Source organism: Miniopterus schreibersii, assembly GCF_964146895.1.
Source record: "Miniopterus schreibersii genome assembly, chromosome: 11".
NCBI lineage: Eukaryota > Metazoa > Chordata > Mammalia > Chiroptera > Miniopteridae > Miniopterus > Miniopterus schreibersii.
Window position 1 is genome coordinate 20,140,780 of NC_138111.1, and position 25,291 is coordinate 20,166,070.

Below are 25,291 nucleotides of genomic sequence, written 5' to 3' on the forward strand. Positions count from 1 at the left end.
GAATGAAGCCTGCAAGTAGGACCATCAGAAGACAGAAAGCAGTGGGAGATCCAAGATGGCAGCAGACTGAGTGGAAGTTACACTCACACTCTCCCAGGACCAAACTGGAATTACAACTAAAATACAGAAAAACCATCCTGAATAATCAACTGCAACTGAAGACTAACTGGGGAGCACCCTCATAACCAAGGTCGAAAAGTGGAGACCATATAGAGACTGGTAGGAAGTGTGGAGGTGCAAGAGGGCTGGCTGGGCTCCTGCAAGCAGCAGCTGAAGGTCCAGAGGGAGATCTCAGCTGTGGGGGATCCCACTGAGAACTCTGGGGTCTAAACTCCAAGCTGGGCTTCCCAGCCCAGAGCAGAACTGAGACAGGTGCATACATAACATCTGGCTGTGAAAAGCAGCAGGGTTTCTGTCTGCCAGGGAGAGACAGCTGGAAATGCAGGCACCCTCTTAAAGGGCCAATGCACAAAGTTTCAGGTGCAGCCGCTCACCTTGGGCTCTGGTGGAGGGAGGGCAGAGTGGACTAGAGCAGTGTGAGGAGAATCCAGGGGGGCTGGCTGGGGAATAGATCTCAGAGGGCACCCACCTGGACCTCAGTGCTGAGTCATTCCCCCATATGGGGCAGAGGATGTCTTTCTCGGGCAGACATTTACCTTCCAGCAGCTTTTTGCCTGGGGGGAAGCAATTGCCCCACCCTGCTGGAAAACCTCTGGCCCCACCCTGTGGAGTTTCTACAGCATGAGGTTCGTTAAGAGACTGAATAACAGCTTCTGAGTGCTTTGAGTCTTTGCCTGATTTGCTTCTGGACCCAGGGCTTGGAAAAGCAGACATTGGCGCACATCTTGGTCCTGTTCAAACACATCCAGCCCCAGCAGAGGAAACCAGAAGCTGTGGAGTGTGGAAAACATCAAACACGGTACTCAAGGCCAGTCACAAACAGCATCTGACAATGGTCTGCACCAGAGACCATCCAAAAGACTGAGAGCCCTAGCACATCTACCCAATACATAGAAACAAATCCAAACAGGCAGCCAAAATGGGGAGACAAAAAAACAAGCCCCAAATGAAACAACAAAAGAATTCTCCAGAAGAGTTAAATGAAGTGAAGGTAAGCAATCTATCAGATATAGAGTTAAGAATACTGATCATAAAGATGCTCAACAGCATGAAAAAAAAAAAAGATATAGAAACTATGAAGGAAATTAAGAATGACATAGTAGAAATAAAATAAAAAAATTGGAAGCTGAGGATTGGATCAGCAAATTATAAGATAGGGTAGAAAAAATCAATCAGAGAACCAAAAAGAAAAAACTATTAAAAAACAGGAGGACGGTTTTAGGAAGCTGTGGGACAACATGAAACATAACAATATTCACATCATAGGAGTGCCAGAAAAGGTTGAAAGTAAGCAAGGGTTAGAGAACTTGTTTGAAGAAATAAATAATGGCAGAAAACTTCCCTAACCTGGTGAAGGAAAAAGTCACACAAGTTCAGGAGGCACAGAGACTCCCAAGCAAGAAGAACCCAAAGAGGCCCAGGCCCAGACACATCATAATTAAAATGCCAAAAATCCAAGACAAAGAGAGAATCTTAAAGGCAGCAAGAGAAAAGCAAGCTGTTACCTACAAAGGATCTCCCATAAGGTTGTCAGCTGATTTCTCACGAGAAACTCTACAGGCCAGAAGGAAATGGCATGAAGTATTCAAGGTAATGCAAAACAAGGATCTGAAACCAAGACTACTCTATCCAGCAAGGCTATCATTCAAAATAGATGGTGAAATAAAGAGCTTTCCAGACAAAAAAGAGATAAAGGAATTTATCACCACCAAACCAGCATTGCAAGAAATGTTAATGGAACTGCTGTAATAGTAGAAATAGAGAGAATGAAAAACAGAGGCATAAAGAAATAAAATGGCAATAGATAAGTACCTATCAATAATAACCTCAAATATAAATGGATTAATGTCCCAATCAAAAGACACAGGGTAGCTGAATGGATAAGAAAACAAGACCCAAATATATACTGTCTATAAGAGACCCAACTCAGAACAAAAGACACACACAGGCTGGAAATAAAAAAAAAGAACTTCTGGAGGGCTTTAAAGGAGAGATCGACAGCAATACAGTCATAGTAGGGGAATTTAACGCCCCACTGACTTTACTGGATAGATCTTCCAGACAAAAAATCAACAAGGAAACAGGGACTCTAAATGACACACTAGATCAGATGGATTTAATTGACATTTACAGAACATTCCACTCCAAAGCTACAGCATTCTACGCAAGTGCACGTGGGACATTCTCAAAGACAGACCACATGTTAGGATACAAAACAAGTCTCTACAAGTTCAAGAAGATTGAAATCATATCAATCATCTTCTTGGGCATTTACACAAAGGATCCCTTACCCTTTGAGACAGCATGGTGGGCCCTGGAGAGTATTATGCTAAGTGAAATAAGCCAGTCAGAGAAAGACAAGTGTCACATGACCTTAGTCATATGTGGAATCTAATGAACAAAATAAACCGATGAACAAAATAGATCCAGAGACACAGAAGCATGGAACAGACTGACAAATCTCAGAGGGAAGGCGGGGGGGGGGGGGAGTGAGGAGAGATTTACATAAGAATTTATAGGCATATATGCATAACCCATGGACACAGACAATAGTGGGGTGAAGGCCTGGAGGAGGGGTACAGGGTGGAGGGGGCCAATGGGGGAAAAAGGGAGACATTTGTAATACTTTCAACAATAGATAAATTTTTTAAAAAAAGAAAAAAAAAGAGAGCAGCCAGAAAAAATCATTCATTCAACACTTATTAAGTGCCTTCCATTGTCAGGTGCTCTTCCTCTTGGAGCTGACACCCTAGTCAAATGACAAATCTCTATTTTGGATAAGTCACCACCACAGAACTTCCCCAACTCCTCCATACATGCTCGATCCACACCTGTAGTTAATTTTAAAACAACCATTGGGGGGGTTTAGTCAGTCTGCACTAGATACACATTTTAACCCTAGAAAAAGTTTAACAACGAAATCAAAATAACAGTGCCTCGAAAAATAAAACAATGTCCATGGCTGATTTTATTACTGTTATTTCCTAGAACTCTTGGCAGCCTACTCAGGATTCCTGGATTCCACAGAGCACAATTTAGCATCCTTTGTCCTCAGTCAGGCTGACCTTCCAGAAAAGAAGTGGGCACACTCTCTATCCCCCAAGCAGCAGCAGTGGTGAGATCCATCAAGTAGACTGAGCCAGGCTTCATTACCACAGCTCTGAGGCCCAAACGGGCCTCCCACAGGGTCCACAACAACTTGTAAATAGATGCAGTAAAAGAGTAAATAATGAATTTGTGCAATTGGAGGGGAAAGCTCCAAAGCAACTCTGGCGATGCAGAGATAACCATTTAAAAAGAGTGTCTGTGCCTGTATCTCACCCGGCAAAGGTAATGGCTTCATATACATTCATGAGCTTGGGTCTCCCAACTCTTCCTCTTTCAATCACGATCGTAAAAGACAAAGGCAAAGTGAGAGGGGAGAGGAAGATAGATAAACTTTAAGGGTCCGGATTGCAAACACAACGCACAGTTTGTAAATTGCTTGGAGACCTTTGGAGGAAGAATCAGGGAAATGAAAAGTAGAACATACAGGAATATTGCTGTTTAGGGGAAAGTCTCTGCTCTGGGCATAAAATCTTGTCTGGAGAAGGGTCGAGAGGTGCAATACTGACTAAATGTGAGATTGCTTTGTCTAAAGGACGGGCCACGTTCTTTCCTCCGCATTCTTCCACCGGTCTCCTGTGGCTGCCTCCAAGGTCGTTTACTTGTGAGAGCACCAAGGCTCTATGGTTTTAGTTATTTTAAAAACCAGGGGCCCAGGAGTCCTGGGTATGCTTGTTGGCCTCTGCTAACCCCCCCCCCCACCTTCCCGATAGACCCTCTGCCACAAAGGCAGGGATCTCAGAGCTCAGGCCCTGCAGTCAGACTCCCTGAATTTTAATGCCAGCTCAGCCACTTTTTGTGTAGCCTGCACCTTCTTCCAGAAAGGATTTAAGATCATCTGCAGCCTGGCAGGTGTGGTTCAGTGGTTGAGCATGGACCCATGAACCAAGAGGTCACCAGCTCGATTCTCAGTCAGGACACATGCCTGGGTTGTGGGCTTGATCCCCGGTAGGGGGCATGCAGGAGGCAGCTGACCAATGATGTTTCTCTCTTTATATCCCTCTCCCTTCCCCCTCTCTCTAAAATAAATAAAAAACTTAAAAAAAAAAAAAATCTGCAAAATGACTTCAATTTTGTGCATTTGTGCATGTGTTGCCTGGCAATTAGGGTAGAAGATTTATCGTTTCTAGAAATAAACACACACACACACACACACACACACACACACACAGACTGCCAGTAACTTGAAGTCAAGCTATTGTTATATGCTGGGGTCTTGTGTCCTCAAAGGCAGGCACACGGTGCTAACTTCAGCTGGAAAGAATGCAGCAGCGCAGCTGAAAAGAAGGGAAGATCACAGGCCAGCTTCCGTTTCCACACCAGGCCGTGTGTTTAGACCAAAGGTGGCCAGGAGCCAAGCAGCCAGCTCAGCTGGGTCACCGGGCTCCGCTGCTCCTTCCCTGCGAGGGAGGCCGACCCCGGCCCCCACAAGCTGTCAGGGATCTCCGGGCAGCTGCAGGAGCCGCTCTTCAGAAGCGAGGCGAGATGAAGGTCGTACCCGTCTGTGTTTAGCCCCGGCCTGGCCCAGGGCCAGCCGGATAATTGCATTTCACCTGCCCAAGCTCCCCCGTGCTTCCCCCTGAGAGACGCGCTCCTCTTCCATGGCTGCCGCATCCAGAGCATAAATATTCTCTTAAAGGCAGTATTCTCTGCCTGAGCAGCTGAGGGTTTGTTCCTTAAAAGGAAATCTTCTTGTAGCAATACACTTACTCTCATTCCTTCACTCCTTCAACGAACATTTATTAAGCAACTACTTACTAAGAGCCACGCCCTGTGCTGAGCGCTGGGGAGGGGGAGGGGAAGTGACCAAGGCAATGCCTTTCTTTTGGCCCTGAAGAAGCTCGTAGTCTTGTAGGAAAACCATCCATATAAGTAGGAAATGCCATGCAAAACGGAGCATGGCTGAAGAACCAAAAAGAAGGAGCCTAAATCTCCTTACAAAAGTCAAGGAAGGTCCCCAGGGTGGAGGCTGTTGGAGCTGAGCTGTGACCTGGGACCTCACTCAGCAGATAATGGGGAAGAAGATGGTAGGAGGGGAGACATGCACCAGCAGAGCAAGGGGGCAGGAAAGCTCGGAGTGAGCAGAAGAGTCGGGAAACTAAAGGCGAAAAGCTCAGAAGCAACCATGGCGCGGCCCTCACGGTCACCCCAAACCCAGCGGGAGGCAGTGGGAGCCTGAATGAAGGCAGAGGCAGGGGGAGAGCAGAGCTAGGAGATGAAAGCATTCAGGAAGGGAAATCAACAGGCTCCCAGTGCCTGGTTGGATGGAAAGCCAAAGAGTAGAAGAATCTAGAAGAGCGGGCAACTGGGTGGATGGTGAGATGATTAACCAAGATGCCGCAGGAGGAGGCAGAGGAGGGGCGTGAAGGGCTCAGGTGGCGATTACAGACGGCAGCTGGAAGTGCTGGGCTGGGCTCATTGACTTCCACAGATCCTCTGCCATGACAGTAGGCTGCATTTTACCAGCAAATTTATCCCTGGAGATTCTTCATCAGTGGTCCTCAAATCTGAGCTGAAGAATCGCCTAAAGGGCTTGTTAAAATACAGATTGCTGCACCCACCCCCAGAGTTTCAGGGTGAGTAGATTTGGGATACCCAGCCCAAGAATTTGTATTTCTAGCAAGTTCCCTGTGACACTGATGTGACTGGCCTGGAGCCCACACTATAGGAACCTTGGCTCTAGACTTTTGTTTGGGCTGTTTTCCCACATGATCTGAGAGCTCCTCTGGGTGGGTAACTAAAAGGACAGACACAGGTGGAGATGATCAGAAATATCCCCATTTACCAGCAGAATTTCAAGGCTTCATTTCTAACCATTAAGAACAAATGTTTGAGTTTGGTGGCCAATTAATCTGCCATTTTTTTCTTACTCAAATGAGAGGTATTTTTTAAAAGTCTTTGCCCATAATAATAGGTGATGGATTTTTTGAGGGCCTACTGTGTGTCAGGCATCTTGCTAAGCATGGTCCATACATTGCTCACTTAGTTCTATCGACAACCCGATGGAAGAGAATATTATTATAACCCCCATTTCTCAGATGAGGCACTGAAATGGTGACAATCAGCCCAAGGTCAAGCTGCCATTAAATGGCAGATTTACTACAGAGTCTATGTTCAAAAGCTATAATACGCTGCTTCCTTTACCTCCCATATTTTGCTCTATAAAATAGGCTAACTTACTCCAGACCAGAAGCTTCCACATCCTATTATATCATTAACCTATAGTGGTTTCCTGAATCTGTTTTCAAAACCCTGCCAGCACATAGCTGGCAACCGCGATGCTGTGTAATAATCATCTTTCAGCTTCTTAATAACCCTTGTGCTTTGAATAATCACGAGAACAGAAGGGTCAAGTGGAAGGCAACGCCCTGGGGCGCTGTGAACGCGGTTCAGGATTTTCTGCCCTAACGCCTGGGGGATACATGGGCATCCTCGGCATATTAGAGTGTAAGAGCCTCTCACAACATCTGTTCCAACAACATCTCTAGACAGCACATGCAGTATCGTCCTTAGAAGACAATTTTCAGAAAGCCCTAAACAATTTTATGATTTTTTTTTTTTTTTTTTTGCTACATCCAAAGAGGAAAGCAAATAAACCAAGCAGTTCATGCTCCGGCTCTCTATAGAATCCATTGGTCATTTAGAACCTAGCGGTCATTTAGCCCCTGGGTTACATGCCTGGACTGTAGGATCACAGGACATCAGAAATCGGGGCCTGTGCCCTGGCGTTATTTCACGGTAAGGAATCTGAAGACAGGTTTGAAGATTTTTAAGCAGTGGAACAACTGGTCCAGCCATGTTTTAGCCATTGTTGTGGCAGTGTGGAGAGAAGAGTGGGGAAATTTAAGATGAAAAGCTCAGAAACAGCCACCGTGTGGCCCTCACTGTCATCCCAAACCCAGCGGGAGGTAGCGGGAGCTGGACGAAGGTGGCGTTATTTTAATGTACGTTCCTACGAGCCGGGGAGTGGGAGTCGGACTGCTCGGGAAAACCACAGGTACAGGGCCTCTCTCCCGAGGAGATTAAGCTCTTCGATGGGCATAGGTGAGCACCCTTCTAGGAAAGACAGTGCTAAGGAAAATTTCCGGAGGAAGACGACCATCTCTGAACAATCCCAGAGCCGAGCCTGGCCCAAAGATTCCCAGGCCCCCAACGGAGGAATCTGGAATTAAGTCTTGCTGTGACAGGCAGAAAATCCCCAAGGCAAGCCCCCACATGCAAGCCTTCTCCTGAATCTCTGTCCATAGAACTAGCCTTTAATTTCACCGCCAGAGCCTGGCCCTGTGTCCCAGAATCCGACCCTACTTGATTCTCGGAGCTCAGGGCCTGGGCACTGGCATTAGTAACACTCTCACCGCCAACACGCATCTCCACATCTGCAACTGGCATGAATGTCTTACTCCACACTGGGCAGGACAGTTCAAACCAAATGCTGCCTCCTGTCTGAATTCCAGCAAAATCTTGGCTTTAGCTCCTGCCGCCCTGCTCCCGACACATCGTTGCTCCTTGGATCTCGATGCTGCCTGACATTGCTAGACCTCACTGAATTCATTTCCTCTTCTTCTTGGGCTTATAGCCCAGGCTCTCTTGCAGGTCGATGTGGTCATATGAGTGTTTTACCAAAAGAAAGTGAGAAGTGGTCTTCCAAGTTTAGCTCATAAAAACTCTTTCCCCTCCTAGTGGCTCAGTGAGGACAGCTCCTGAGAGTTAAAAACTGCAGGGGGACCCATCACAATATGGTGGGCCTCACAGTATGGTGAGATTTACTTGCAAGAGGTAGAGTCTCACAGTAAACTCCAGAGAAAAATCCCTTGGGCTTCCAGGAGGAGGAGGGGAAAAGGAACTATTTTGAAATAAGTCAGAGCACTGTACTTTTTAAAAATTATTTCAATTACTGTTCTTAACGAGGCCTGCCTTAAAGGAATCTAACCACAGCTTAAGCTGCTGGGGTATTATCAGAGCCTCACTGACCTGGGGAAGGGAAATACCCAAGTTCAGCCCACTCCAGCCATCCTGTCCCATCTAAGGGGTTAGGAAAAAACTGAGAAACACTTGTGAAGTGCACAGCCTGGAGGCACTGAGAAACTGAGACCTAATCATTAGGCTATAAAACGCTTCTCCTCTCCCCACATTTTACCCAGTATATGATGTCTGGGTATCAAGAAAAAATTAGAAGGCATACCAAAAGTCAAAAAACACAATTTGAAGGGACAGAGCAAGCTTCGGAACCAGATATGGCAGGGATGTTGGAATTTAAATAACAATGATTACTATGCTGGATAAAGTAGACAACATGCAAGAACAGATAGATGGGCAAGCAATGTATGCAGAAAGGTAGAAATCCTACGATGGAACCAAAAAGAAATCCTAGAGATCAAATACACTGTAACAGAAATGAAAAATGCCTCTGATGAGCTTATTTAGTAGGTGAGAATGGCTGAGGAAAGAAAATCTGAGCTAGAGAATATATAAATAGATCCTCAAAAAACAAAAAGCAAAAAGAATAAAGGCTGAAAGAAAGCAATAGAATATCCAAGGGCTGTGGGAAAACCACAAAAAGTATAAAATACATGTAATGGAAATACCAGGAGGAGAGGGGAAAAGAGAAAGAAAACTAAAAAATATTTGAGGCAATAATGACCGAGAATTTTCCCCAAATTAATGTCAGACACCAAACCACAGATCCAAGAAACGCAGAACACCAAGTCAGATAAATGCCAACTATTTTGGAAAACTTTTTGAAACTATTTACAAAAGCTGAATATGTTCATACCCCATGACCCAGCACATTCACTTTCACTCCAAAGAATTGACTAAACAAAGCAACACATATGCAAACAAAAGATACGCAAGAGAATTCTTACAGCAGCATTATTTGCAATAGCCCAAAATGAAAAACAATCTGAAATTTCCGTCAACACAATGGATACACAAATTGAGGTGTAGTCGTAGGAGGCAATCCTAGCAAAGAAAATGAGTGAACTACAAGCTACACAAAGCAACATTTGTGAATCTCAGGAACATAATACACACACAATAAGTCAGGCACATGAGGATAAACACAGGGTATGTTCTCTTTGTGATCAATGAACAAGACAAACACAATTTGTGCGCTTTTCAGAATGCTAGACGCCAATGAATTTTTTTCAGTGTAAATCTGAGAAATGCTCTTTTGAAGAAATGTGACTGTTTCTGACAGAGGGTACTTGCCTTACCAGTTTCCTCACATCCTGGCCTCCGTCACCTTATTCCAGACCTGATATCTGGGGGGAGCTTCTCCCTGGAGCCTTTCTTTGGAGGCCCATCTCTTCCTAGAAAATTCTCAACCTTGTTCCTGCTGCCCTTACCCTCTGCCCCACCACTTATGGACTCACATCTTTCCCACCTCTGAGGAGTGGCCACCAACTCAGTTTATGACATTTCCACTGCCCTGGAGTGGCCTAGCATCCCATGGATTTGGTTGAAAGAGGAAGTGGGAATCGCTTTAAAGATACCGGACGGTTTGGCTTAAAAGTCTCCCTCATTTTGATGAACAAATTAGGTCCAGAGGACGGATGCATAGAACAGAATGACAGATCTCAGAGATGAGAGGAGCGGAGAGGGTGGGAAGAGACTAACCAAAGAACACACATGCATATATGCACAGCCCATGGACACAGACAAGAGCGTGGGGAAGGCCCGGGTGGAGGGGGGCAGAGGGGGGAAATGGGGAACATCTGTAATACTGTCAACAATAAAACTGTTAGAAGTCTCCTTCACTGAGAGTATGTTAACAACATTGCCCAAAATAAGGGGGCAGGACCATACGTGGAGCCCCTTGAACACACACACCACCACGCTGGAGGGAGAGAGAGGGCTTTTGAAAAAAATGCATCATGTTCAAATGGATTTAATCACCACAAAAGTTGTCCTAATACATACTCTGCAATTATAGAGAAGAAAAATGGGAGCTTTTGAGGACTTGTCAACTGGGAGCATGAGCGATCAGACAGATAGTGATACTGGCACAGTGGCGCAGTGACAGAAAGGACAGAATAACTTACGTGCACGAGTCAGGCCGTACACAGTGACTCGCCATCTCCGTCACAGCACCGCATCCCCACGCCACCATAACCGCCATGGCGGAGCACAGCACCGGGGTCGGGAGGAGAACGGACCTCTGAACATCCTGTCTTACTGGCTTGTGGGGTTCAAGCACTACGCATGGGAAATGACACATTATTTGTGCTTCAAACTGTGTAGAACTCTAGCTTCACCCATAAATTAACTAGACTCTTCTCTGTGAAATAACGTTTTAAAAAGATTTTAATATGCGTTATTTTCAAAACAGTCCTGTAAGATCAGCAGTCATGGCAAAGACTGCTACTTGTCCTCTAACATGAATTACTGTCCTCCTCAGTCATATAACCCCCAAATGTCAGGCTGTTAATGTTTCATTGATTTTTGTCATTCAAAGTTTATTACAAAATGCATTCATATTTCCTTAGGCTTGAGCCTTATATATTTATTCCCAGATGCATACTTACATTTTTTAAGCTGAATCATTTTTTCAAGCATATTATTAATCCTTTCAAAGTTTCCTGTCATCACAGACTTTCAGAACACCTAGCATCCTTGGAAAATTTAATCAAGATGCTATGTACTTCCTCTCACAGCTCATTAAGATGTCAACATAGCCATGCTGCTTATCAGCCACTGTAGCAGATTCCTTTTATCTCATATTCTTCCCAAGGAAGGCTTTAGTCTACAGTCTAGTTTTATTGAGATTGGACTGAATTTTTTTTAATCCTCAGCTGAGGATATTTTTTCCATTGATTTCTTAGAGAGAGTGGGGAAGAGGTGGGGGAGAGAGAGAAACTTGAACATGAGAGACACACCAATTGGTTGCCTCCCACAAGCACCCCGACTGGGGTGGGAATCAAGCCTGCAACTAAGGCACATGCCCTTGACTGGGAATTGTCCTAGGGCCGATGTTCTAACCACTGGGCCAAACCGGCCAGGATGAGATTGGGCTAAATTTTTAAGTCTAACTGCATGATTACACAAAATAGTTATTAAAAACACATATATCTATTATCAACTTTATTCTCTTTAAAAAGCACTACAACGCTATAGAGGTAAAAATAAATTTGTATGGCAGGAGTCCCTTCCTTCCTCTAACCTCCGCTAAACCATTGTTTGCTGATAACACCAACATCTAAATTGCTTAATTTTTCTTGATCCCCATTAAATCTTAATTCTCTTTAAGTGCAGGAGAGAGTAATAGTTCTCATCTTCAGTTCTGTGTGCCACATAACTTTGTATTGTCATGAATTATCGAACCATCTGCCAAGTAAATTAATCTAAGGTCTACTGATTTTCCTAACAAATCATGAGTCCACTCTGCCACCACAAATATGCACTAATGGATTATATATTTCAATATGGACCACCAGCTTCCCAGCCAGTCACATACCTACATTGAGCTTAGAGAATTCATTTATAAAATACTCCCTATTACTCTTATAAAAACTGTAAGAGTGAAACTGTACTTAACAAAAAAAAAAATCAGTAATTTTGGGAGGAAAAATATATAATCTAACTCAAGTTTATGAAGAAACAGAATGACCCTTGCACTTACCCACATGTCTGCCTGGTTTGCTCCCTTCAAGTCTCATTAAATGCATTTTTGACAGACAGGCCTTCCCTAGCAATCCTATTTTAAAAAACACCGCCAACCCCCTCACTTCCTATCCTTGTGTCCTGCTTAATATTGATTCATGACCTTTAGCATCACAAGAACACATGTTTGTTTATTGTATGTCTCTCCACCAGTTTAATATAAACTCCAGGAGCACTGGGGGAAGGAGGGCATTCTTGAACACATTATTCCATTTCCAACATATCACACAATTGTAATCAATCTGTGATTTGAAGTAGGTTTTAATGAAATGGCGTTAGGCCTTAAAGGAGTAAACAAAAAATACAATGAAAAGGAAATGTCTCCCTTCTCTCATTCCTTACTTTTTGGTCTCTGCCTATAGGGAAGCCGGAATTCCCACTGAAATGCACCCATTCCACATATCTGGCTCCTCTCCAGCTTTCACCTTCAACAAGGAAGAGTGACTAATCTAGTAAGTCAGAATTTGTATTAATTTGGCCACATTTGATTAGAGTGAAATCACTGAGTTAAGCCAGCCCATGTTCTTGTCAGCTTGTCTGTTATGTAAGGGGACCTACCCGGTCTTGACTTCCTCAGGGCTACCAATAACTAACTGGCTGTGCTAAGCTGGTCAACAGGCCTCATTCGTGCTGCATGTTGGGTGGTAAGGAGTCTAACAATCTGCTTTGCAAATCTTGTGAAGTCTCTAGGCAGCACGGGCAGATTCAGGGTGGAGTTTCAGGCCTAACCAATGTTCTCTAGTATAGCTTTCTCCTAAGAACCTTGAACTGAAGGTTTTAAGAAGCTTGTATAGATTTTTAAAATTTGTATCAATGTCCCATTTGGACAGTAATCATTTAGTATATACCCTACCTGTCAAAATGCCAGATGAGTTCTGAATGTCTAACTCAAGAGAGAAAAAAATATTTTTAAACATGTATTTATTGACTTCAGAGAGAGGAAGGGTGAGGGAGCGAGAGAGAAGCATCAATGATGAGAGAGTCATTGATGGGCTGCCTCTTGCACGCCCCCACTGGGGATCGAGCCCAGAACCCTGGCATGTGCCTTGACCGAGAATCGAACTACGATCTCCTGGATCACAAGTTGATGCTCAACCACTGGGCCACGCCAGCTGGGCAAGAAAAGTATTTTTTTAAACTATAAAAATAAGGAATAGTCCATTGGTGCTAAATAACTTATTTTAATAAATTTGTCTTTAACACAAGTATAAAACAAGATTCCTGCCATTTCAACTACTATAGTCAAACTCAAACTTCAAGACTAAGTCCACAAGTAGTAACATGTTAATTTTGAAAAGTTCTTAACTCTTTACAAGGGTATCAAATATAACAAACAACTCTTAAATACTTAATGCCTTCTGTCACAATATTAAAAATAAACTCCTTAGTATCCAAAAGCTATCAAAGGTCCCATCCCACCCACCCCAAATTTTTTTTAGCAAGTAAAAGTATTATCCCTGCTGGTGTTGGTATTTGTTTAAAATGTTTTAAAACAAAAAACTTTTAATCTGAATATGATTTGAGTACTCCTTAACCATCCAAAAATTCTGGATACACAGTAATTCTTTGCAGGTAGGCAGGTTCACAGTGTAGACTGAAAAAATGTCAATCACAGAGCTTTAAAGTTATAACTGGACTTTATAAAATAAAGCAAGAAAATCTAAAAGGAACCAGGTTTAATGTCGTCATTCTTCACTCAAATGGACTACTGTATGAGATTTTAGCTTCTGTTTCTTCTTGGCTCGTTGGTTACTGCCAAAGGCCCAAGGACAATTCTCATTAGAGCTAAACATTTTCACATAAGGGTTAATTATTTTTAATTTAAAATAAAATGAATAATATTGACACATAGATTAAAATATAACATAAACATATGCAAACTAGTCAGAGACATTTCAACTAGAAAACTGAAAAGTTCCCATTAGAAGACATAATGGGAAAATTTTTAAATTGAAATACTTTTTGTTAAATCATTAAGATGATACTACCCATCAAAGTATTCAAACCAACTAAGATCAAAAAGAAGAACATGTGAAATGCTGAGAATAATAATCTCTCTCACAGTTAAAAACAAATGTGTTTTAAGGAGAGGAAAAAATATATAAGCTCCTCAAATGAAACTTATAAAGCAAAACACAGGATTAGTAATTTATTAAAAATTATAACCCTGATTTTCTTTTGAGAAGAAACAGTACAAACAAGGGCATGAAACAGACTTTAAGACTCATGCTAATACTTTGTTCTCAATGAAAAAAGCTAATAGAAAAAACTAATAAAATTTCAAGTATTTCCATTTAATGTGGACAAAATATACAATGTTTATATCTGAAATACAAACTAGAAATTTATTTCATTTGTAATATAAAGTGATTTAGGTCAAGTTTACTCTTCCCAGTGTTCAAAATTAAACAGGAATTTTAATTTTGTTTTCCATATCTAGGAATTATAATGGTAATGTGAAATAAAAGTTTAATTTTGCTGAACTAAATCTCAAAAAGATTTAAAAATATCTAAATAAAACAAAAAGGTTTAATTTTTATAATTTTGCAGTGATAAAAAGTTTACTTTCTCTACCATTAAAAAATCTAGCCTGCTTTTATCAATATAAAACTATAAAATCACAATTTTTTATATAACTTAGAAAAACAGTTTCACATGATACACTCATAACACTTGAGAATTACAATCCAGAAAGAGATAGTCTCCCTGAAATAGAAAGTTCTTTCTTTTTGTCACCTCCATTCCTTATGTATAATCTTTATTTCACATTATTTACAACAGAAATATTTATCACAATCTGACAGGTAGATAAGAAATTTTTTTGCCTTCTAAAAGTCATCAAGTAAATTTACTCAGTCTTCTTAGTGTCTTTCTTTTTAACTTTATCTGAAGTAGCAGCTGTAGATTTTGAGGTCGATGATCTAGTACCTTTGACAGATGATTTCGCTTCACTTTTTTTTTCACATGGTGAGAAATGCTGCTGCCAGCCAAACAATATCCGACTAACTGTATCCTCAAAAGGAGCAAAAGGCACAGTAGGAATCTCTGTAGTCATCATGATTATCTGGGGGGAAAAAGTTCAATTTTGAATTTAAACACAAATGTTTATTTTCTCAAAACTAAAGGGAAAAGAAATAAAAAATGGAGAAAAAATTCAAAATGTGTTCTTTTTTTATTGAGGTATAATTGACATATAACACGATTTAGTTCCAGGTGTACAACATATGATTCCATATATGTATATATACTGTGGAATGACCACAATTAGTCTAGCTAATATCCATCATCATACATAGTTACAAAAAAATTTTTTTTTCTTGTGATGAGAATTTTTAAGATCTACTCTCTTAGAAACTTTCAAATGTGCAACATAGTATCATGAACTATAGTCACCTTACCCAATGACTTACTTAATTTATAACTGGAGTACCTTTTGACCCCCTTCACCTGTTTGGCCCATCACCACACCCTGCCTCTGGCAACACCAATCTCTCTTCTTTGAATTTGTTTTGCTTGTCTGTTTTTGAAGTTTTAGAGTCTATATATAAGTGAGATCATACTGAATTTGTCTTTCTCTGTCTGACTTATTTCACTTAGCATAATGTCCTCAAGGTCCATGCATGTTGTCACAAATGGCAAGATTTCATTCCTTTTTATGGCTGAATAATATTTCATTGTATACATATACACCATTTAGTCTTTACTCATTCATCGTTTGATGGGTTGTTGTCATATCTTGGCTATTGTAAATAACGCTGCAATGAATATGGGGTTGGCATATCTTTTTGACTTAGCACTTACGTTTTCTTCAGATAAATACCCAGAAGTAGAATGTAAATCATATAGTTCTATTTTTAATTTTCTGAGGGACCTCCACACTGTTATCCATAGTAGCTACATCAATTTATATTCCCACCAACAGTGAACAGGGTTCCCTTTCTCCATATCCTCACAAAAACTTGTTATTTCTTGTCTTTTTTATAATAGCAATTCTAACAGGTGTGAGGTGATATCTCATTGTGGTTGATTTGCAGTTCTCTGATAACTAGTGATGTTGAGCATCTTTTCATGTACCTGTAGGCCACTTGTCTTCTTTGTAAAAAAAAAAAAAATCTGTTCAGATTTTATTCTATTTTTAAATATATCTTTATTGATTTCAGAGAGAGGAAAGGAGAGGAAGAGAGAGAGATAGAAACATCAATGATGAGAGAGTCATTGATCGGCTGCAGCCCGCAACCCGGGCATGTGCCCTGACCGGGAATCAAACCCTGATCTCCTGGATCCTAGGTCGATGCTCAACCACTGAGCCATGCCTGGCAGGGCTCTGTTCAGATTTTAAAAATTGGGTCATTTGGTTGTTTTGCTGGATTGTATGAATTCTTTATATTTTTTGGATATTAACCCCATATCAAATATATGATATGCAAATATTTTCTCCCATTGAGTAAACTGTCTTTTCATTTTGTTGATTGCTTCCTTTGCTGTGTAGAAGTTTTAGTTTGATATAGTCCCATGTGTTTATTTTTGCTTTTGCTGCCTTTGCTTTTTGGTGTCAGATTAAAAAAAGTCACCATCAAGAAGCTTACTGCCTATGTTATCCTCTAGAAGTTTTATGGTTTCTGATCTTCACTCAAGTTTTTAATCCATTTTGAGTTGATTTTTGTGTATGGTGTGAGATAGGGATCCAGTTTCATTTTTTTGTATGTGGCTGTCAGTTTTCCCAACACTATTTATTAAAAAGACTGTCCTTTTCCCATTATATATTTTTGGCTCCTTTGGTATAAATTAATTGACCATATGTGTGTGGGTTTATTTCTCGACTGTCAATTCTGTTCCACTGTTCTGTTTTTATGCCAATACCATACTGTTTTGATTACTACTCCTTTGTAACATAGTTTGAAGTCAGGGAGTGTCTTGCCTCCAGTTATGTTTTTCTTTCTCAAGATTGCTTGGCTATTTGGAGTCTTTTGTGGTTCCATAAAAATTTTTGGTTTTTTTATTCTATTTCGTAAAAATGTCATTGGAATTTTGTTAGGGATTGCATTGAATCTGTAGATTGCTTTCGGTAGTATGGACAGTCTACCGATATCAATTCTTATCCATGAAGATGGAATATTTTTCCATTTATTTCTGTCTTCAATTTTTTTCATTAATGTTTTCCGTATACAGGTTTTTCACTTCCTTGGTTAAAATTATTCCTAGGTGTTTCTATTCTTTTTACATAAATGGTATTATTTTCTTAATTTCTCTTTCCATAGTGATCCATGTATAGAAATGCATCAGATTTTTGTATATTGATTTTGCATCCTGCAACTTTACTGAATTGGTTTAATAGTTCTAACATTTTTTTTTATGAAGTCTTGGGGGTTTTCTATATATAGTATCATGTCATCTGCAAATAGAGGCAATTTTACTTCTTCCTTTCCAATATGGGTGCCTTTTATTTCTTTTTCTTGCTTAATTGCTCTTGCTAGTACTTCCAATACTATGCTGAATAAAAGTGGAAAGAGTGGGCATCCTTGTGTTGTTCCTGATCTTACTGCTTTCAGCTTTTTACCTCTGATTATGATGTTAGCTGTGGGCATGTCATATATAGCCTTAATTATGTTGAGGTACATTTCCCTACCAACTTTGTTGTGTTGAGAGTTTCTATCATAAATGAATGCTGAATTTTGTCAAATGCTTTTTCTCCATCTATTGAGATAATATGATTTTTTTTTTCTCTTTTACTTTATTAATGTGGTGTATCAAAGTGATTGATTTGCTGCTCCTGAACCATCCTTACATCCCTTGCCATAAATCCCACTTTATAATGTTCTATATTCCTTTTAATGTATTATTGAATTCAGTTTGCTAATATTCTGTTGAGAATTTCTGCATTTGTGTTCATCGGGGATACTGGCCTATAATTATTTTCTAGAGGTGACCTTGCTTCAGTATCAGGGTAATGCTGGCCTCATAATTATTTTCTAGAGGTGACCTTGTCTGTTTTGATGTCATAAATTCATAAAATGAGTTTGGAAGTATTCCCTCCTCATATATTTTGGAAGATTTTTTCAGGAGAATTGGTATTAATTCTCCTTTGAATATTTGGTAGAATTCACCAGGTAAGCCACCTGGTCCTGGACTTTTGTTTGTTGGGAGGTTTTTGATTCCTGATTCAAAAATCACCTTACTAGTAATTAGTCTGTTCAGATTTTCTATTTCTTCATCATTCAATCTTGGAAGGTTGTATGTTTCTATAAATGTGTTCACTTCTTCTAGGTTGTCAAATTTGTTGGTGTATAAGTATTCATAGTAGTCTCTTATAATCCTATGTATTTCTATGGTATCCATTGTAATGTCTCTTTCATTTCTGGTTTTACTTATTTGAGTCCTCTCTCTTTTTTTCTTGGTGAGTCGACTAAAGGTTTATTAATTTTATCTTTCAAAGAATCAGATCTTAGTTTCATTTATCTTTTCTACTGTCTTTTAGTCTGTTTCAATGATTTTTAACCAGTGTGCCACAAGAGGTACACTGGTGTGCCACAACAATTTTTAAAACACGAAATAGCTGACTATTTTAGTCAGGGGCACTAACGTCTTTTCCCTTAAGATTGTCAAATAAAAAAATGACAACAGCCCTAGCCAGTTTGGCTCAGAGGTTAGAGTGTCAACCTGCAGGCTGAATGGTCTGGATTCAATTCTGGCCAAGGGCATGTACCTCAGTTGCAGGCTCAATTACTGGCCCCGGTCGGGGCAAGTGCAGGAGGCAACCATCAATGTGTTCTCTCACATCAATGTTTCACTCTCTTTCTCTGTCCCTTCCACTCTCTCTGAAAAGCAATGGAAAAAATATCCTCGAGTGAGGATTAAAAAAAAAATGACAACAGCCAACACAACAATAGCTGTCTAGTGTGAATGAATCAAAATTATACTATTTTTGTCAGATTGACAAAAAATATATTTTTTGGTGTGCCACAGAATTTTAGTAATTAGTTTATGTGAGCCATGAAATAAAAAAGTTGAAAATCACTGGTCTATTTCATTTATTTCTGCTCTGATCTTTGTTGTTTCCTTCCTTCTATTAACTTTGAGCTTTATTTGTTGTTCTTTTTCTGTCTCCTTGAGTGGTAAAGTTAAATTGCTTGAGATTTTTTTGTTTCCTGACATATGCATTTATCACTATGAACTTTCCTCTTAAAACTGCTTTTGCTGTATACCCCGTAAGTTTTGTTATGTTGTATTTCCATGTTTGATTGTCTCAAAATATTTTTTGATTTCTATTTTGGTTTCTTTGACCCATTGCTTATTTAGTAGCATACTGTTTAATCTCCACATATTTATGAATTTTTCAGTTTTCTTCTTGTAATGATCTCTAGTTTCATACCAGTGTGGTTGGAAAAGACACTTGTTATGATTCAGTATTCTTAAATTTATCAAGAGTTGTTTTGTGACCTAACATATGATCTATTCATTTGAGGTCAATGTTTCCTTTTGATTTTCTGTCTAGATGATCTATCATCCATTGATGTGAGGCATTAAAATTCCCTACTATTATTGTAATGCTGTACATTTCTCCCTTAGGTCTGTTAATATTTGCTTTATATATTTAGGTGCTCCTAAGTTGGGTGCATAAACATTTGCAAATGTCATATCCTCTTGTTGACTGACCCCTTTATCATTATGTAGTGCCTTTCTTTGTCTCTCATCAGTCTTTGTTTTAAAGTCTATTTTGTCTACCCCAACTTTCTTTTGGTTTCCATTTCCATGGAATATCTTTTCCCATCCCTTTACTTTCAGTCTGTATGTGTCCTTACATCTGAAGTGAGTCTCTAGTAGGTAATATATAGGTGGGTCTCATTTTTTTAATCTATTCAGCCACTCTATGTCTTTTGATTGGATAATTTAGTCCATTTACATTTAAAGTAATTAATGATAGGCATGTGCTTATTGTCATTTTGTTAATTGTTTTCTGGCCATTTTGCAGTTCCTCTCTTTTCCTTTCTTCCTCTCTTGCTCTCTTCCTTTCTGGTTTGTTGACTTTCTTTACGGTATGCTAATATTCCTTTCACATTATCTTTTGTATATCTATTATTCATTTTTGCTTTGTGGTTACCATGAGCCTTACATCTAACAACTTACATTTCTAACAGTCTATTTTAAATTGAAAAAAATTTAAGTTTGAACACATTCTAAAGCTGTACATTTTTACTCTGCCCCCCCACATACACTTATGTTTCTGATGCCACATTTTACATCTTTTATCTTGTGTATCCCCTAATCACTGTAGTTATAGTTATTTTTCCTGCTTTTGTCTTTTAACCTTCATACTACTTTCATAAGTGATTAATCTACTACCTTTACCATATATTCACTTTTATCAGTGAGATATAAACGTTCATGTTTTCTGGTTACTATTTAGCACCCATTCTTTTCTGCTTAAAGGAGCCCTTTTAACATTTCTTGTAAGGCTGATCCTAGTAATAATACAAGCAACCAAGACATTGAGAGATGGAATGGAGAGTGCTAACAATCCTTTATCTGGCAGAATACACTGTCTTCAGAGATGTTTAGATTTGCTAAAGAAATTAGGTTGGTGTCAAAATAGGTCTGAGGGAAGAACTTTAAGGACTAGAATGGTTCCAAAAAGCCCATGTATTTCCAAGGGTCGGTTCCTCCAGCAGATCTCAGATAATGAATCAAACTGGAATTTTTTTTAACTCAAATTTCAACAAGAGGCCCCACATAAGCTACTTGCTTGAGGACAATGGAATCAAGAACAAATTCTTATTAACTGCAATATAGTATAGGTAATGGAGAGCTGGAGACAAAGTAGGTGTCCATGATAAGAAGAATGAATAAGTGAAATGCATACTGTGCAATTATTAAAATAAATAAAAATACATGGAAAAATTCTTAAAACATATTGTTAAGTGAAAATGAGACAAAGAACAAGAGCTATAATGTACTACTCTCATTATATAAATTAAAAATGCATGGGCATGCAACACTGAATGTATTAAATGCCACTGAATTGTATGCTTTGAAATAGTTGATTTCATTATGTGAATTTGACCTCAATAAAAATAAACCAAATAGCATTTTTAAATGCATGTACATGGACATCAGGGCAGCATTACTAAACAGCTTATATCAGAGTCCAGTCTTTTACCAAAATCAATACAAAAGACAGAAATATCTAAGACCATTTAAAGGCACTGGAGAACAACCAATACAGGAAGATCCTGATGGGGTATGATCCCTAAGAGAAAGGAAGCTGAACAAGATGAACTTCACATTCACCCTTAGTTTTTTCTTTAAGGGTATGTGTCCATTCACAGCATAGGGGAATAAAAGGTAGAAGTCCCAAATAGGCTAAGGAGACTAAGGTTGGAGTCTGAGAAGGCCACAGCATCTAGACTTGAGGGAAATGCAGCTCAAAAGGAGGGAATCACATGGAAGCAAGCCCAAAAATCCATGCATGATCTGTTTTAGAGGAGTTTACCAACCCTTAACTGTGTACAGAGACAGTGATTTCAAAACCTAGCAGACAGCAACAGCTGGGATGGTAAAGAGCTGAGCACACACTTCAGCAGCCAGGTTGAAGTTCAAGGCTAGGCAAGGTGGAACCGCCCAGAAATACACTTCAAGCTTAAATTGAGACACCAAAAGAGTCACATTCTAGAAGGCAAATTTAAAATACAATAGCACTAACAAAGTCTAAAACCAACCATCAACAGAATTTAAATAATCTGCTTGTGCATTACACCTGGCTGCCAGAAAGATGTTGAATGTAGTCCCTGCCCTCGAGGACCTTATAGACTAGTCAGAGACAAGCAAGTAAATCAGTAATTACAAAACAGTGAAGAGAACTGCAGTAATGGAGGTTAGCCCAGAAACATTTAAGTACAGGATATAGATTTGGCAAGCATTACCATACAAGTAAAAGGTAAAGGCACAAATATGAATGTGGTCACCTGGGGAGAATATAGCAAAAAAAAAAATCTAAATATAATGTTATCCTCCAAGTGTATGCCATTATTGGATAAGATCTAAGAAGAACTTCCTTATATTAAACTATTCTTTGGAATAAATAGTTACAGTAAGGTGTACTAGCAAAATTACTGACTACATGGACTGCCAATAAAAAATAAAAGAATTCCGATAAAAACAATGGCCCACTGTCAGAAAAAAACCAGCATTTTTTAAAACAAAATCCAAAAGAGAAGTGTGTCAGGATCTAAAGTATTTCCTGGGAACATGAGCTCTAGTAAGTGTTTTTCAAGTCCAGTGTTTTAATAGAAGCTCTACTCCCAGTAGAGTCATCACTCAGCTGAGAAGTATTGCCAGCATCAGTATTGCTGAAATAGACTTAGGAGGTTCAAGGACAGACTTCTGTGAATTCAGCCTCTTACGAGGCTTTGATTCAGCAAGGTGATACAAATATAATGGTGACAAATGGAATGAACCCTTATTCTTTTACAAATAAAATAAAAAAACTATCTCCTTATTTAGCAAACTGTTAAAAGAAAAAGCATATTACCTATAGTAAATAGAATTTGACTCCAAGTGACACCCTTATAATATTTATATGAAAATGTAAAAGACCTAGAATATACAAAGAAATCCTGAAAAAGTGCAAAGTTGGAGTGCTTATGTTACTTGATTTCAAAACTTAACTATAGTTACAGTTATTAAGAAAGTTTAGTATTGGCTAAGGATAGACATATAAATCAATAGAACAGAACACAGTCCAGAAAGAGACTCACATGTCTAAGGCCAACTGACATTCAACAAAGGTGCCAAGATAATTCAATGAGAGAAAGGATAGTCTTTTTCAACAAAGTGCTAAAACAAGTTTATATTCATATGAAAAAAATAAACCTGACCCTTACCTCCTGCCAATTATACAATTTAATTTGAAATGGCACATATACAACATACAGACCATGTATCATAGAAACATACACTTGAGACCTATATGATCCTACTAACCAATATCACCTCAATAAATTTAATAAAAAATATTTTTTAAAAGAAATGGATCATAAGCCTAAATGTAAAAACAAAAACAAGCCCTGGCCAGTGTGGCTCGGTGGTTAGATATGTCTGCCAGCAAACCAATGGGTTACAGGTTTGATTCCTGGTCAAGGGCACATACCTGGGTTGCAGTTCACTCCCTGCTCCAGGTCAGGGCACATGCAGAAGGCAACCAGTCGATGTGTCTCTCTCACACTGATGTTTCTCTCTCTCTCTCTATCTCCTCCCCCCCACTCTCTGAAAAGCAATGGAAAAAATATCCTTGGGTGAGACTTAACAAAAAACAAACAATAAAACTATAAGAAAAAAATATGGGTGAAAAATCTTTACAACCTTGAGATATGGTAGAATTTTTTAGATAGAACACAAAAAGCAGGACCATAAAAGAAAAATGATAAACTGAACTTCATCAAAATTAAAAACTTCAGCTCTTCTAGCGACAATGTTAAGGAAATTAGAAAAAGAAAGCCATAAACTGGGAGAAAAATATCGGCTATATATATGTATCTCACAAAGGACTGGTATCTTGAATATATAGATAACTGTTACAACTGAATAAATAATAAGACAATCCAACTTTTTAAGTGAGCAAAAGATCTGAACAGACACTGCCCCAAAGATGATATATAAATGGCCAGTAAGCACATGTAAAGATGCTAAACATCATCAGTCATCAGGGAAATGTAAATAACAATGAAATGCCACATCACACCCATTAAAATGGCTCTAATGAAAAAGACAAGCATTGGTAAAGATGTGGTGAAATTAGAAGTCTCATATATTGCTGGTAGAAATATAAAATGATAAAGCCACTTTGGTTAATTCCTCAAAGTTCCTCAAAAGATTAAATGTAGAATTACTATATGATCTAGTAATTCCATTCCTATATGATCTACCCAAGAGAAATGTAACATATATCCACACAAAAACTTGAACATGAATGTTCATAGCTCATTTTTATATCACCCAAAAAGTAAAAGAACCCAAATATCCACCAACTGATAGATAAATAAAATGTAGTATATCCATACAATGGAATATCATTTGGCAATAAAAGGGAATAATGTCCTGATACATACTACAACACACATGAACCTCAAAAACATTACGCTAAGTGAAAGAAATCAGTGACAAGACTGCATATTGTATGATCCCACTTACATACAATATCAGAATAGGCAAAGTTATAAACAGAAGTAGATTGGTGGTTGCCTACAGCTGGGGGAATTAAAGGAAAATGTGAAGTGACTGCTTATGGGCATGCAGTTTCTTTCTGGAGTGATGAAATGTTTTAATATTGATTGTGGTGATAGTCGTACAACTCTGTGACTGTACTAAACACTATTGAATTGTACACTTTAAATGGATGAATTGTATGATATGTAAACTATATCTCAGTAAAGCTGTTACAAAGCAATACATACAGCCCAAAATTTGAGGACTGGAAGAGGAAGGCACATGTGAATAGATTTTGCCTCATATTGGCATTACTCGAGTTACTGCCACAGACCACCTCCATTGCAGAGATTATGGAAACAGAAACAAATGATCCCTACAGTGACTTGGTTCTTTTTAAGACATAAATTTATATAACATAATACTGCTTCCTTTTAAGAATCCTGTAGATAAGTTTTTAGCCAAAAATATCTAGACTGAGATAAAGTTAGCTATAAAATTTCTCTAGGACTAAATAATTATCTTATTTTAAAATTAACTGTCTAGCTGTGAGCAGGGAACAATATCTAATAATGATAAGAATAACAATAACCAGGATTAGCCTCATGATATAGCCACAAATAGAATTCATAAGATGAGTCAGCGACACAAAAATAGAATGACATATGTCATCTCCAATCCTCTCAACAATCATACAATGAAAATGAGGAAATTGGGATTTAGAGACATTAAGTGACTTGCCTATTCAGGGATTAGAAAGCAAAGCTAGATGGGAACACAGACAACCTGTCTCGAAAACCTGTGATCTTATATCATACTACCTATCTTTTTCTTTTTCTTTTTAAAATATATCTTTATTGATTTCAGGGAGAGGAAAGGAGAGGGAGAGAGAGAGATAGAAACATCAATGAGGAGAGAGTCATTGATCGAGCCCGCAACCCGGGCATGTACCCTGACAGGGAATTGAACCCTGATCGCCTGGATCCTGGGTCAATGCTCAACTGCTGAGCCACGCCCGGCCGGGCCATACTACCTATCTTCAAGAAGGAATAAAGCTTCGAACTAGACAATAACACAAGAGATTGACCACAAATGTCTTAACATGAAATTTCAAAATTTTAAAGCTTAAAGGAACCTCAGAGAACAGCTACCTCAAAACCTCGTTTTACAAATGAGATGACACTGTTTCTGCAGTCTCTGTTCAGCC

The 25,291-nt window shown here is 39.2% G+C and overlaps 1 protein-coding gene across 4 annotated transcripts in view; it reads right to left on the bottom strand.

The window, feature by feature from the left end:
• Positions 1–13,051: 13,051 nt before the first annotated feature.
• Positions 13,052–25,291, bottom strand: part of TMEM38B (transmembrane protein 38B) — a 43,055-nt gene continuing 30,815 nt past the window's right edge. For all 4 annotated transcript variants that reach the window (XM_081152537.1, XM_081152539.1, XM_081152538.1 and 1 more), the window contains one exon: positions 13,052–14,950. In XM_081152537.1, coding sequence (XP_081008663.1) covers positions 14,735–14,950 — 216 coding nt within the window. In that variant the 3' untranslated portion in view covers positions 13,052–14,734. The remainder of the gene's footprint in view (positions 14,951–25,291) is intronic.